Below are 16,417 nucleotides of genomic sequence, written 5' to 3'. Positions count from 1 at the left end.
GAGGGGTGTGAGGGTATCAGTAGGTGGTAATCAGGTTTAATTGCCCATATTTGATCTGATACAATGAGACTTCAAAACATCTGGAGATATTACTGTAGTACAGAAGTTTTGTCTTCAATATTATTATTTTTTGTTATAATGTTTTAAATAAATGTGATGTCTTTTGGTTACAATTAACTCAGGTTTAATGTTGTTTTGCAGGCTGGAAGAAGCATTCATTCTGACATATTTTCCAGTGATCCACCCCATAATGATTGCTGTGTGCTGTTTTTTAATAATAGTTGGAATGTTAGGCTGCTGTGGAACAGTAAAGGGAAATCCATTGCTCCTTGCCTGGGTATGTATGTTTTTAGTGAAGAATCCCCTGAAACTTAGCTAACTGACTGCTCATGCCTAAAATATTGGACTGAATATTCCTCATCCCATGGTGGCAGATTTGGAGGTAAGGGGGCAGGAAAATAGGGGGGAGCTATGTCAGGATGTCTCCCCGATGCATTCCCACCACTGAGGAACTTTCCCAGGGACAGCCTGGGATGTGTATCGGCTACTTATTCCACAGGGCAGCGGGCACAAAAATCTGCACCTGTGGTCCGTCCATTTTGAGGGGCCTACTGAATTTCCTCTCTGAATTTTGAATTTAAATCTTCACCTCCAAGGGTGCCTCCAGGCTGATGTGCCTTCAAAGTTACTGACCTGCTTCAGCAATGCCCACCCCTGCCAGTGGAGCTGCCAAGAATTACAGCCCTCTGTTTGGGTCAGCAGCATCAGGAGCTCACTCATCATGCTTAATAGGGTGGCCAGCATGGAGGCAGCCAATTTGGAGGCACCTCTGGGAAGATTGCGACGCCAGTCTCACTGCTGGAAAGTACAGGGGTCCCAAAGGCCACAGGAAAATTCAGCCCATTACCTTCACAGCTTGTGCAGAAGAACTAACATCCCAGATTTTGCTGGAACAGGACATTCTGTGTCATGCCCAGTTAATTAGACTTGTTTGCTCTTGTTTAGGGTTTAAAAATTTTGTCCACAAAATTGCTGGAATTGTGAGCTGATAATGGCCCAGCAAGGGCAATAGGGCACCTGGGACTTTAGTGAACAATAGCACAAATAGCATATCACCTTAAACAATGCAATTTAAGGATTGAGAAATGAACTGAGGAAGAACTGAGAAGATGGGTGAGAAAGAGTGGGTGAATTCAAATACAGAAAGATAAATAGAAAGAAAGACAGGGTTAAGAGCAGTAACTAGACAGAAATGAAAAATAAGAAAAATTGAAAAATTTAAAGTTTGATATTCTAAAAATCTCCAACAATTCTCTAACTGAGGGAATCAGACCCCACACCAATAATTGTTCACTTTCTGGGCAAAAGAAGTTAATTGACAGTCATTAAATATTGTCATATAAATAAAAGGGAACACGCATTAATTACTAGGCTTAACTTCCTGTGCTAATGTACAAATGCAGCAACTTCACAAAACTCACAGAAAGGTTGATGGTGAAATGCTGTTTTATTGAAGCTGAAGGTCTCACAGTGCCATTCATCCAGCAACTCGTGATTTGCAGTTCATGGGCTACCTCCTCAGCCCAGATTGCCGGACAATTTGTATATGAATAACACTGTGCATCATTCAGATTTCAGAAAAACTTAGCCCAATGACTTTTTAGTTTAAAAGATCCAAATATATTTTCCTTTGTAAATGAACATTCTTTCCTTGCATTTGTTGGGATTTAATAGCAATGAATGCTGATTTACACATGAAAGTAATACTGAGTTATAGATGGTACTGCAAGAGTTAAAAGATTCCCTAGCTAATTATTACGCCAATAGTTTCTAAATTCATTGACACTGGGATCACGTTCATGACTCTTCTCTGTACCATCTCCATGACTTGAGTATTTTGCTTTTGTCTTGGTGACCAGAAACGAATACTGTAGTTTTTGGTTTTTATGTATTTGAGGAGGGGTCTACAGTTTTAGTATGATTTATATTCATCTGACTAAGCAAAATAATATGCATTCTATTTGCTTTGTTTTCCGATACTGCACAGTAACTTGACATGTTAAGTACCAAATCCAGCTCAGATCTCTTCCCACATCACAGCTATTTTAGAAATGAGCTATTTCTGTATTATTCATGTCATACTTTTGGCACCTATTTCCCCTTGAATCTGCTAACTTCCTGAGTCTTGGGTGTGTACAATAAAGGCAGAACTATATAGGCCCACTGGTTTCCCTGTTGCTGCATTCCTCTAATATAAAAGCACCATCAGATTATACTTGCTCAGTATCAAAATACTTGAGAAAGAGGAAGCCTCTCAGTTTAAAGATAAATCTTACCTAAGGGACAAAACTAACTTGAATGAAACTCTATCTGTGAATTAAAATTATTTGCTTTATGTGATCTGAATGTGAGAGATGAAGCTTAGGTGTATAAAATTATGAGTGGCATTGATAGGGTAGACAGGAAGGAACTTTTCCCCTTGGTGAAGGGATCAATAATGAGGGGGCGTAGATTTAAGGTAAGGGGCAGGAGGTTTAGAGGGGATGTGAGGAAGAGTTTTTTTACCCAGAGGGTGGTGGGAACCTGGAACCCACTGCCTGAAAAGGTGGTAGAGGCATAAACCCTCATGACATTTAAGAAGTATTTGGATGTGCACTTGTGATGCTATGGCATACAAGGCTATGGGCCTAGTGCTGGAAAATAGGATTAGAATAGTTAGGTACTTGTTTAACTGGTACAGACTTGATGGGCTGAAGGGCCTTTTTCTGTGCTGTAGACCCCTATGACTCTATGGCTCTAAGCTGATTGGTATCATGATTTTCTGCATAATTATACAGTCAAAAATGAACTACCCTAATACAAGAAAAGTTGCTGACACTTTGGCCAGGATTTGACCGGCCCCTGGGAAGCAGGGTGAGGCGGTGGGGCAGGGGCCAATAAGATTGTGGGGAGCCGTGTCAGATTGGCTTCTTGATGTGATCCTGCTGTCAGGACGTTTTTAGCGATGGCAGGACTGGATGTGGGGAGGCTACCTGCCCTAATGAGACAGACTTCCATATGTAAAGGGCCTATTAAGGGCCCTTTTACATTATGGTCAGCATTTTACCGATGGTGGAGTGGTTTCCCACCGCATGGGTAGGCCAGCAGCCAGGCAGGGAAGGCCTCATGGGCCAAAGAAGGGAATACAGGCCAGGAAAGCAGCACCTGTAGCCCCAAAGACCTCCCCAGAGGGCTTTCCTCTCTGACCCTTGGCCCTGTGAATTTTTAAAACTTTTTTCTTCACCTGTCTGCTGTAGGTCCAAGGTCTCCTGCATTCCTCAGTAGCAATCACCTCTTCTGGTGGCGCTGCTGAGCCGTCAGAGCTGCCAGCACTGTGATTGGGCTGGCAGCATAGAGACCCCACCCACCATCCTTAATTGAACCGCAGGCCCACAAGTGGTCTATTAGGGGGCAGCCTGTGGTAAATTTAGCGAGCAGGTCTTGCTGCCAGCATGTGCATGCCTGGGATCTGCTTTTTACCCCGATGTCAGGGTCTCAAACCACCCCCTCCTCATAAAATTCAGCCCTTCATCTGAATTGGCTCCGTCAATCAAAATGGAGGAATCTAGTTTAAGCACTTCAGTTGAAGTATTATTTTAAGCTCAATTTTGTGTCAAGGCCCCAGTTTGTTAGTTACAGGTGTCAGAATGTAAGAAATGCTTTTAAGTTATGTCCTTCCATTAATTGAAATAACTTTAAGATTTTGGGTTAATGTAGGGGCTGAGTTAGGATGGATAATAATGTGTCTTTGAAAGGAACAAACAGATTGCTTGGCCTTTTTGAGTTAATACAAGTGAGAAGGATTTACATATCGTGCACTGTTTTCTAAGGCAATGCAACCCCTGATTTGGATTCATTCTGAATGATCTGATGCAAATGGGTTAAATAAGCTATTTTGTGGCTTATTTTCTGCAGCTTGGTGGTTTGCACCAAGAAATGGCTGACTGCATATCGGTATACCAAAGAAATGTTAGAACAATATAAAACTTTGTCATATTGAGGTAAAGTTATTTGCAAAATCTAGCTAGTCTGCTACTTTAGATTTGGTTTATTTCTACATACAAATACATCAATAGGTTTAAAAAGACACGTTCCTTGACTTTATTATTCAATTGGTACAAGTTATTAATTCTAGAGGTGGTGGGTCTAAAAATCTGAAACTTTTGGTGGGACAGAAATGGTTTAGTTCTGGTGTATGAGACAGGAATTCAGTGCACAACTGCTAGAGTTATGCCTGCTCTAAAATACATGTTAAATTCTGGTTGATGTGGCTGCTGGTATAAGATATGCCCAGCCCCATGTGATGTGTATTTGCTAATTACAGAATACTGAGGGCAAAAACTGCTGCTACAGAAATTGTAGTGTTGGGGAGGGGGGTGGGTGGAGTGGGGTAGTCATGGTGAGCGGGGGAGAGTGTTGGCATCCCTGGGATGTATGGAAGCCTGATCTTGCTGGAAATGGCTCCCAATCAGAAAGCTTACATCACTATGTTTGATGTTTTTATTAATCCTTCTTGGTTTGCTTTGAATGATTTTGATGGTGGTCCCCTCCTTTTTGGTATTTCATTTTGTGTCATGCTTCAAATAGTAACATCTGTTTGGCAAATTGTGTGAACAAACCTTGTAATAAACTTATTGAAAAGTAAAATAGCTCTCAGAAAATTCTACTGGTTATTTCATACAATGTTTTAAGCTGTTTCCATCTTATTCTATGACTCAAGATATTCAGCAATTTATTTCAGCTAAGTATTTGGCACACAAAACCAATCCATGTTGTACTTTTACAGTATTTTGGTATCCTGCTGGTCATATTCTGTGTGGAACTAGCCTGTGGAGTATGGAGCTACGATCAGGATTATTTGGTGAGTAGCAATAAGATGCTTGAAAATAAAATTTACATTAAGTACTTGAATTTTAATAAGTAGGTTGTATTTCTCACTAGAAAAATATAAAATATCCTTTCTTCATGCACCCTTACAGTTTATGCAATTTATAGTCCCATTAGTTTCATTATGCGTTGCATTACCCAACTACTTTTCATCTGTGCTCAGGAGTGTGTATAAATTTCCAATTAAACATTTCAGGAATGTGGTAAAAGATTTGCAACAAAATATAATTTAGAAGAATGAGAGGTGGTCTTATTGAAGCATATAAGATTCTGAGGGGGCGTGACAGGTTAGATGCTGAGAGGATGTTCCCTCTCAGGGAATCTAGGACTAGGGGGGCACAGTTTCAACATAAGGAGTCTTCCATTCAAAATGGAGATGAGGAGAAATTTCTTCTCTCAGAAGGTGGTTGGTCTTTGGAATTCTCAATGCCACAGAGCTGTGGAGGGTGGGTTACTGAATGTACTCAAGGCTGAGTTAGATTTTTGATCAACAAGGGAGTCAAAGGTTATGGGAGGGAGGCAGGAATGTGGAATTAAGGCCACAATCAGATCAGCCATGATATTATTGAATGGCGGACCAAGCTCAAGGGAGCAAATGGCTCATTCTTGCTCCGATTTCTTATGTTCTTATAATGTACTTTGATTCGGCTGATACAATAACTTTAGAAATATTTTATGTGTTTCCTTTATCTTTCTGTCATTCTTTGGCACTCTACATTCAGTATTATAAGAAAATGTTTTCAGTTATTTTTGGTACTAGTAAGTTCCAAGAATTAACAGCTAAAGAACAGTTTGAGTAATTAAAATGCAGATTGAAATGATTAGCAGATGGAATGGATGATAGAAGTTATTGTTGTTCCCCTGTCTTTTTACAGATGAGATGCTTTTATAAATTAAATGTAGTCTGTCTTTGAACTCTCTATGTTGTCTCTGTCACTTGCCTTTCCTCTTGTTCTATCTGTCTTTAACTCTTATGATTCTTTTCCTAAATATCTTTGCTCCTGTCTTTCCCCTAATGGCCTCTATGTCTTTTTCTTTCTGTTCAGGTGGGAGGTGATGTTAGCATGGCAGGTTAAGCAGGTTAGCATGGCAGGTTAAGCAGGTTAGCATGGCAGGTTAAGAAACCCTGATGATCACAGGTCCCGTTTCCGGTAGCGGTTGGGTAAAAACGTGAATCTCTCTTTCAATTATCTCTTGCTATCACTTACACTTCTTCCTGATCTCTGAAACGTTTATCACTATCCAGACCTTTTTCCTTTTGCATTACCTGCTCAACACATAATCTTTCCCCCTCCATCTACTGTCAATCACTTAACCCTTAACAGTATCCCCTACTAACTGACTCCCACCTTGTCCAAGATGAGAGGCCAGAGGCACTCCCACCATTCCCACCTCTTCCCTCCTTACCTCCTCCTTTTCCCCTTCACTCTTACTTAATTTCCTCAAGGTGGCGTTATTTGTTTTCAAAATTTAACCATGTTGAAAAGAACTCAAGTTGAAAAAACACAGTGGAGACAACTTTCAATATTGTGATTTGGGTAGTAACTTGAGAGAGAAAATGGTCTGTCCATTGTAGAACTCACTCAGTTTGCTAAAATCAGGCAGAATCTGTAAAAGGCAGTGCTCTTCTCTAAATTATCACTCAGGCAGTGAAGTTAAAATTTACTCCTGTTATCTATTTGCTTGTCTCTATCGATTTGTCTTTCTCAGTGTTTTATCCTTTTCTGTCTCTCTGTCTACCTCCCAGTCTCACATGTGTCAGTAATTATAAAGTTTACATTTTCAAGCTGCCAACAAAACATTGGTAATAATGGTCTTGATTTTCATCTCCGAGGTGAGTAGCAGAAGTCAAGAAGATTCCCGGCTCGGACCGTTCACCTGGTGTCATGTCAGGCTAGTTTAAAGGTCCACCTCGGTGCTGTGGGACTTCATCTCAGTTAAAAGGAAAGCAGAAAGTCCCTCCAGCCCTTGCCTCTCGCACTCCGACATACTCCCCATGCTCCTCACACTCCCGCATACTCCCCATGCCCCTCACACTCCCGCATACTCCCCATGCCCCTCACACTCCCGCATACTCCCCATGCCCCTCACACTCCCGCATACTCCCCATGCCCCTCACACTCCCGCATACTCCCCATGCCCCATCCAGGCCACCTCATGGCTCCCACCCACCACAGATGACCCCACAAGGCCTCTGTGCCAAGGTATGCTTCCCAAACAACCCCTATGGCCCCTCATGCCCCCACCTCAGATCCTGACTGCCATATTCAAAGGGCTCCTGAGTCATCCCAACTTGGTGAAAATCCAGCCCAATAAGAGGGTGTCTGCTTTTTGCTTCAGAATTCAACTCAGTGTTTGGGAGAGAGAGAAGCAAAAATAAATGCCTCAAATTTCTGTATGGACACTTTGAATGTCTCGATTAGATATGGTGGATGATTATCAATGGAATTTCTGGAGAAATGGCCGAGTCATCTATTTACGCCATTTCTTTGGAGATCCACGATCCATTATGGAGTAGTTTTAGCAATGGAAGAGATGTAGGAGTTCAACCTGAAGTCAGCAGAATTAGTGAGCCAAGAATGGCAGCAGATAAAGAAAGACTAAGGGTAAAGTTATTGAAAACAAGGGGTATTAACTGTTGGTCAGATGTATATGAAGAAACTGCCGACCTGAATTTCCTGTAGAATCTTGGACCGCTTGGTTGCCAAAACTTGGATCCCAAGCAAAATTGCAGGGGCTGGGTTATTGCTGTAATCAGAGTGGGTGTCCTGTGCTTGTACAGGAGCAACAGAGGTCTCAGCCCCATCTGTCAGCTAGACAATTAGAATGGCATCATGCCTCACAAATGGCAGTATGCAAGGCACAACTCAGGTAGGAAAGGAGGGTGATGGTGGTGTAGTGGTAATGTCACTGGATTAATAATCCAGGTGCCCAGGCTGATGCTTTGGGGACATGGGTTCAAATCCCACCATGGCAGCTAGTGGAATTTAACTTCAATTAGTTAAAAGAAAAAATCTGTAAATGAACGCTGGTTTCAATAATAGTGACATGAAACTATCATCGATTGTTGTAACAATCCTTTAGGGAAGGAAATCTGTCATCCTTACCTGGTCTGACCTACATGTGACTCCAGACCCACAGCAATGTGGTTGACTCTTAACTGCCTTTGAAATGACCCAGCAAATGATCAGTTCAAGGGCAATTAGGGATGGGTAACAAATGCTGGCCTTGCCTGTGATGCTTACATCCCATGGAGGAACACGTACATCCCATAAAGTAAAGACTTTTCCTGAAGGGAAACTTGACAATAAAACTGGGTTGATTTAGTTATACCAGAATATCTTCAAACCACACCCCCCCCCTCGCCTCCCACCAACACAGTCCTTTGATCTAAGGTGCAGTTAGGAGACACCTTCATCTCCCCTTGCATTACCTTTCTCAGATAAATTATATACAATGGAAAGTTGGATTCAGATTTGCCTCAAATTGCAGTCCTCCTGTGAGCAATTCTTTTACTTTGTGCACTCCAGTTCTTTTGAAAGTTTGAGCCTTGTGACTAATAAGAATTGAAAGGAATGAGAATTTAATTTCCACTTTGAATGCCATGAAACACATCAAGATGTAATGCTTAGTCATTGCGCTATGAGAGCTAAAGGTTATTTGTACTGAGAGCTCCATATTATTAATGCCCTCCCACCTTGGCAAACACGTGCAATGATTCAGAAAAAAAGAGTCTTTTCTTTCTGAACTTGAAACAAAATAATGGCTGCATAATATTAAGTACGGCTTGTGATGTGAACATCCCCCCCCACACAAAAAAAACTGCAAGTTTATTTTCAAAGGACTTGGGGCATTCGTAACAATTTGACAAACGAATGAAAAAATCCATGTAAACAGGTAGAAATGCTTGAGTAAGCCACCCAGTGTGACACAAGACCAAGTTATCAGAACAACCTGCCATTTTGTCTGAACAGTTTGTCAAATTAAACATATAATGAAATACAGATGTCGCACACTGCAGAATATCAACTACAAACATTGTACATTTAATATCAGAGTGTACATGTGCTGTTTAATGAGACTCAACAATTCGATTTCTTAGTGTCAGTAGTGAGGAAATTGGAATATCAAGCCAATTTATATGACAAATTAAAGTGAATAATAGTTTTTCTTTGTATTTCAAGAACATTTATTGCTCTTCTTAAAAAAATAAAAAAAGCAAAAAGAGAAAGACATTTCACAAAGGCTGCGTGAATAGTTTTGCTAACATGCTGTAGAGAGTCACAGGCAGGGATTTTACCAAGCCCTTTGGAGATGAGCTGGTAAAATGGCAACGTAAGATGTTGGGTAGCAGAACTCGGGAAAATTCCTGGCTTGGCCAGCCCGCCTTGGGAGAAAGTGTCTGCAAGGATGGGGATTTTCATTGTTGTGGGGTGGGTATGACCCGGGAGAAAGTTCAGAGGCAGCCACAGGAGTTGCTGGGTGCCAAGCTGGCCTTTTTAAAAGACCTGCCTCAGTGCTGTGGGCCTCTTTCCCAGTTTAAAGTAAGAGAAGGGCTCGCCAGCCTGCACCTTCACATCGCTTTATCCCCCCAGCACACTCCCTATGCCCCATCCATGCCACCTCATGCCCTGCACCCACCATCTATGGCCCCTCATGCCACCTATGTCAAGCCACGCCCCTCCATTCACCCTAATGGCCCCTCATTCCTCCTATGGGTAAGGTGAACTGGGAAACTAGGGGCAGAATTTTCCGTGTCCAATGGCGTCAGGTGTCATGGTAGGCATGAGCGGAAAATATGGCGGAATTGTCTAAAATTGGTTTCATGATATCGTGAAACTAGTTTGCTATTGTCTGCTCTGCCCATCAATGGTGGGCCACCTTTCCCACTGACAGACATTGGGAACTTAATTTTAATATATCTGCATATCATTATAAGCCCTGTTTGCCAGAATCAACCCCCTGCATCAAATTTACCGCCCACGTTGGCAGGAAAACAGGTCGGTGCAGAACACATCTTGGCAAGTGTGACATGTATAAGTTGAGACTTACCATCGGGGCCTTGCTCAGATCGCGGACACCCAAGGAGAAGAAGATGCTGGAGTCCTACAGTAAATAGACCCTGGAGGAACACGTGCATTGCACGCTGGGTGGATTTATGTGGACATGGTTCTGCCATGAATCAGCTCATAGAAGGTCACCGTTGAGGGTCTGCTTTGGGACATCAATATCTTGGCCATGGTCTGCTACAGATGATTGTTGAGGGGGCGGAGAGGAAGATCCAGCTGTGAATGGGAGAGGAAAGTTGGGGGGTGGGGGAGGAGAGTCTAGGTTTGACTTGGATGAGATGGTGTACCAGGGGAGGGATAAGATTGGGAGGAGGGGAACAAAGGTGTTGTGGGAGTGAGGTTGGGGGAGGGGAGGGAGTACTGGGTGGGGGGAGGATGATGTAATGGAGGAGAATGCAGCATCTGGGGAGTTAGGTGTAAGGTGGGAGGAAGGTGTAAGTGAAGGAGTTCAGAGGGGTACAGGAGTGCAGAGGGGGGAAGGACATCGGGTGGAGGAAGAAGTTTGATGGGGGAGGGGCAGGACGTCGGGGGGAGGAAGTTCACAGTGGGGAAGGAATCTGGGGGGAGCAAGGAGTCCGAGGGGAGGCAGGTGTTCACAGGGAGGAATGAGTCCAAGGGGAGGAAGTTGTCCAGGGGAAGGAAGGAGTCCGGGCGGAGGAAGGAGTTCACAGGTGGGAAGGAGTCGAGGGGCAAGAAAGAGTCCAGGAAGTGAGCAAGGAATAAGGGTGTGGGGGGGGGGGGGGAGGAGTCCATGTGAACATGCAAAGGAGGTGTCTGTGGACTTGACGACTGCCTCCTGGGAAGCGAAATGAGAGTGGGCATGATAGGAAGGAATGGTGAGAATGAGAGATGGCAGAATGAGCCGGTAGGGTGGGAGGGTGAGGGTGTGTCGGTAGCAGTAGAAGGGATGGCGAGGGTGTTTGGTGGGGACTTGGAAGTAGCCATGGACCTTGGGGGTGGGAAGGAAGAGGTCGGGGATGTCAATGTGGATGGGGGTGGAATTCTCAGGAAGATAAGGAACTTGCACTTTCATCTGAACATCCCGGAAAGCAAATGGTCCTGGCTTGTAGGTGATGCTGGGGAGGTGGAAGGTGATGCCAGGGAGGTGGAAGGTGATGGGGGAAAGGACATGAGAGACTGGGGGCGGGGAAAGAGCGGGGGAGCTAAAGACATACTTCACCAGTACCATTTTGCAAAATCTAAAGTGAAAGGAGTTTCATGTTGGGTGGAAACAAGTGCTTCATGGTTTTTTTTAAAAATTCATTTTCGGGATATGGCTAGGCCAGCATTTATTGCCCATCCCTAATTGCCCTTGAGAAGGTGGTAGTGAGCTGGCTTCTTGAACCGCTGCAGTCCACGTGGTGTAGTTGCACCCACAGTGCTGTTAGGGAGGGAGTTCCAGGATTTCGATCCAGCGACAGTGAAGAAGCAGCAATATATTTCCAAGTCAGGATGGTAAATAGCTTGGAGGGGAGCTTCCAGGTGGTGATGTTCCCATCTATCTGCTGTCCTTGTCCTTCTAGATGGTAGTGGTTTTGGGTTTGAAAGGTACTGCCTAAGGAATCTTGGTGAGTTTCTGAAGCACATCATGTGTATGGTACACACTGCTGCTACTGTGTGTTGGTGGTGGGAACAGTGAATGTTTGTGGATGTGGTGCCAATCTTTGGCTGCTTTATCCTGGACGGGGTCAAGCTTTTTGAGTGTTGTGGGAGATGCACTCGTCCAGACAAGTGGGGAGTATTCCATCATACTCCTGTCTTGTGCCTTGTAGAATGTGGACAGGCTTTGGGGAGTCAGGAGGTGAGTTACTCACCACCAGGTTCTTAGCCTCTGACCTGCTCTTATAGCCACAGTATTTTTTGGATAGTCCAGTTCAGGTTCTGGTCCATTATAACCCCCAGGATGTTGATAGTGGTAGTAATAGTAGGAGATAGTTATGCTATTAAATGTCAAGGGGTAATGGTTAGAGTCTCTCTTGTTGAAGATGGTCTTGCCTGGCACTTGTGTGGCATAAATGTTACTTGCCACTTGTCAGCCCAAGCCTGGATATTGTCCAGGTTTTGTTGCCTTTGGACATGAGCTGCTTCAGTATCTGAGGAGGCATGAATGGTGTTGAACATTGTGCAATCATCAGCGAACATCCCCAATTCTGACCTTATGGTGGAAGGAAGGTCATTGATGAAGCAGCTGAAGATGGTTGGGCTGAGTACACTACCCTGAAGAACTCCTGCAGTGATGTGCTGGAGCTGAGGTGACTGACTTCCAACAACCTCAACCATCTTCCTTTGTGCTAGGTATGACTCTGACCAGTGGAGAGTTTTCTCCCTAATTCCCATTGACTCCAGTTTTGCTAGGGCTTCTTGATGCCACACTCGGTCAAATGCAGCCATTTTGTCCATCCCTCATAATGGGGATCATTTTGCAAGTCTGCATTTGTGTGAGTTCTTCACCAGTAATAAGGAAGTATAGATCAAAAAATCTCTAAAGAGACAAATCATGCCATTGCTTTGGATTTGTATTGTGAAAGGGCAAGACTTTCTACCAGCATTTAACCCCATTTTCTAATTAGGAGGCCTGTATGCATAATGACCTCATTTGAATTATCAATTTATCAATTTGATGAGAACTGTGAAATGGCCAGATTCTGAACTTACACCACTGCCCTCTAAGGATTATTTAAGCAGTTGGAATAATTAAAGGTAGGTCATGGCATATATCTTTATTCTATATACAATACTCCGCTGTGCAAATAGGATAAACTTGCCAATTTCTAATCGTGTTACAGGTTACCCATAAAACAAGAAAATTACCTGTTACCTCAACCGTGTCTGCAGTTGTTGTCTGGAATTATTTTCTAGTTCCAAGATTCTTTTAATGGATTTGTTAAAGTTTGCTTTTGCCTCTATGAAAGCACTCATTCAAAACGCTTTTATACTTTAAAGTTAATGAAACAACCATTTATAAATGCAATAGTGACTGTGTGACAGCTATTCATATCCTTTGTTGCAAGCTTCTCAAGTATTCAACGAAAGAGCTGGGCAAAAATATATCTGACACATAATCCTCATAATTTGACTGAAGTAGTGCTGGAGGACCTAGTGGTGCAGCAAGTTAATCCTGATATCGGGGTTCAAATCCAACTCATATTGATAGAATTGAAGTCTTGCACTTTTATGGCTATAAGTGACTTTCTCAAAAGCAATGAGGGATAGACAATAAATGTTGGCTTTGCTAGTGATGGCCACATCCCAAGAATTAATTTTAAAAAAGCAGCTTGACAGACTCAGATTTATTCCTAATGGATGTGAGCCCACAGCAATAAAGAGCGAAAATAGAAATCTCATTTATGGAGGGCGAACTCAGAAGGATTTGTGTGGGAAGTAGAATAATTCATACTGGAACAGCAGGAGGCATTTTACTCTGTTTGGGGTGAAGGTGTATTGTTAGGATTAGCTTCAATCTGGCCACTCCCATGGCCTCTAAGTAAGGTCATAGGTTTTAATCCCCCTGTAGATGCTAGAGCACAAAATCTAGGCTGACACTTCAGTGCAATACCAAGTACTACATTGTCAGTGGCACAATCATTCAGATGTAATGTTAAATCATCTGCCTATTTCAGCTGGATTTAAACAAAAAAAATCCCTTAATTGGTAATCGGTAGAGAAGAACAGAGGAGTTTCTCCAGTCTAGTATTTATGCCTCAGCCAATATCAAAACACAGCCCTGATTTTAACCCCACTAGCCTGGCTGGAATGGTGCAGGTGGGGGGTAGAATTTTGGAATTTTTCCAGCCCTTTCCTGTATTCCCCCTGCATCTTACCTTGCCTAAATTCAGGAGGATTGATTGCTCCAAAGTGGGTGGGGGAGGGTGGGGGGTGGGCAGTGCAGTGGTGTAGTTGGTGGGGAGGGAGATCTAAATGAAATTGGGAAGTTGCATCATGGTGCATACCCCATTTTCGCTGTAGGTTGAATATAGGCCACACAGTCTCAAACCCACCAGTAAATGCTGGCTGCAGGCAATATACTGGCCACAGGAACTTCAGGTAATGTCTGGACCAACAGTTAAAATCACCTTGGCCTCATGCTGCAGAGGACCAGAAGGTTTTCAGTTGACCTTGGCCCCTATCTGCACAACTGGCGAGTTAAAATTAACCCTTATGCAATTGGTAATTGCTTTGTTTTTTCTTGCTTATAAGGAATTTTGGGATGTAATAAATACTACTGTTGTATTAAAAATCTCCAGTAAACGTCATAACTCCTTTGCCAGAAAATGCCATGCTGGAAATGGCATAGAAATTTCTGTAAATTGTAGATTAAAATAATTGCCAATTGGCAACTACTTTTCTTCATAATCCATTTAGTCATTCATACTGAATATAAAATAGTTATAAAATAAATCACAAAACTATTTCTCTTAAAAAGGAACTAGGTTGCTAAAAAGATGTCATCAGCGTGCAGAATCTAGGTATTGCAGCATACAGTTACACTGCATAAGTTTGTACTGTGATTTCTCACACAGTAACCTTCTGTTCTCATTTATGCCATCTGGTGGAGTTAGTGAGCAGATGCCAAGCCCAAGCTGGCAAAATCAGAAGCAAATCACCCCAGGCTCTCAATGGACAACTCAAAACTAGCATTTATTTTCCCTTTTCCATTATATTCTCCCCATTACATGCACAGTGAGACAGGCCAGGCCAGAAAGACAGACAGTCAGCCTTTTTCTCAGGTCCTTGCCAAGACTGTGTTTGAATTGATCACAATGAGATTGAGACACCCCAGACTAGTAGGAGTGACTCAACTGTCAATTAACTCTTCCTCGGCACCTTCCGCTGATGACACACAGGAATTGAATGTGCCCTGTATGGCGAATCATGGCCTTAAAAATGCATACGCTCTGACCCAAAACATTTTATTGTGCTGCTTGAATGCATCATGTTTTTGTTTTCGATTTTAGAATGTAGCTTTAGTTGGTGTTAACATGTGCTTTTGTTAGAAAGAATGTTAGACACTTGCTCTTGATTTTATTGACCTTTTTGCCTGTGGCACAAGTCATGCCGTACATGATAATTTTGTTAATCAGGATCAGAAAAAAAAAGGCTGAGAAGAATTGTTTTGAAATAACTTGTTTGCGATTTTAAAATATCTGTTTATGTGAAATCCAACAATCAAGGCTTATATTTGGGAGCAATAAGAAACTAGATTGTGGGAAAAGACATGTACAGCTGATTTATGGTATAGATTAACTGAAGTAGCTGTAATTTACAGAGCATTCTTTGTTTCTTAGAGATACTTGGAGGATAGTATATTGCTTGAATATTATTTTGGTGTAATAAAAGGTTAGTTTAGATTTACGTAACTTTCTGGCATTTATATCAATGAATGTATTTAAGGATAGACTAATCGATATGTGTTGTTAAACCTAGTGCTATATAATACATGTTTTGAACCAATGGTTGGGAAATATATATTTTCTGGTTCATATATATCTTAATCTGTTACAGGCATCATTGAACTATCAGAAAGGTGTTGGTATGTGCTATGTGGTCGATATTTTGCACTTTGCCATACTAGTTCTAAAAGTCACAGTTTAATTATAATGATGTCACTAAGAGGTCGTTCTTTGTGTTTCAGGTCTCCATACAAAGGTCTGATATGCTTGGCTTGAAAACCAGAATGTCTCATTATGGTATGGCCAGGTACCAGTGGTTAACCCATGCCTGGAATTTCTTTCAGAGAGAGGTAGATTTTACAACTTGACATTAATTCTGTCAGTATGGCTTGCTAAGTTTATTTCTGTCGTGGAATGCTATACTTTTTGCCAATACATATATTTATATACTTTTTAAATTAAATTTTCTGCTTGTATAGTGCTGTTTGCTAACAGCACATCCATTGCTATTAATTGGGAAGAGCATTGAGCAGAAAGCAAAATTAGAATTATTTTTTGACAATGGAATCTGGAAGCAGATCTTAGAAATCTAATCCCTTTTATGAGAAGCACTTTTGTGAATTATTTTATATTCCTTGTGCATTCAATTTATGAGTGAATGGTTAATAGGAATAAAACTGATATGTAAGGGTAAATAATGTTTTTAACGTTAAAGGCATCATTATTACTTGCTCCAAAGGTGTTAATCATAGTTTTTCTCTTTATTGGGGAGGCAAGAAGAAAAGGGAGAGATTGAAAACTATCCACATGTTTTCAACACCAACAATAGCGCCTTTAATATAACTAAGGCCAAAATCTTTCGCTCACCGTGTGGGTGTGTGCCTGACACGCTCGAGCGTAAAGTAGCACCCGATGCTGTCAGGTGAGCATCCGATGTCATGATGCACTCGCACGATATTTCGCTTGGTGTGCGTGAGTGGAAGTTGGAGTCGCACCTGCCATCAATTACGAGGCCAGTTGAGGCCATTAAAA

The 16,417-nt window shown here is 42.2% G+C and overlaps 1 protein-coding gene across 4 annotated transcripts in view; it reads left to right on the top strand.

The window, feature by feature from the left end:
• Positions 1–16,417, top strand: part of tspan12 (tetraspanin 12) — a 58,452-nt gene that overhangs the window by 24,541 nt on the left and 17,494 nt on the right. For all 4 annotated transcript variants that reach the window (XM_041216048.1, XM_041216045.1, XM_041216047.1 and 1 more), the window contains exons 4-6: positions 202–337; positions 4,826–4,900; positions 15,628–15,735. In XM_041216048.1, the coding sequence (XP_041071982.1) occupies positions 202–337; positions 4,826–4,900; positions 15,628–15,735 (319 nt within the window). The remainder of the gene's footprint in view (positions 1–201; positions 338–4,825; positions 4,901–15,627; positions 15,736–16,417) is intronic.

The sequence above is a fragment of the Carcharodon carcharias genome, chromosome 21 (assembly GCF_017639515.1).
Source record: "Carcharodon carcharias isolate sCarCar2 chromosome 21, sCarCar2.pri, whole genome shotgun sequence".
In the NCBI taxonomy this organism is placed as follows: domain Eukaryota; kingdom Metazoa; phylum Chordata; class Chondrichthyes; order Lamniformes; family Lamnidae; genus Carcharodon; species Carcharodon carcharias.
Note: the sequence above shows the minus strand (reverse complement) of the source record. Positions and strands in the feature narration are given on the sequence as shown.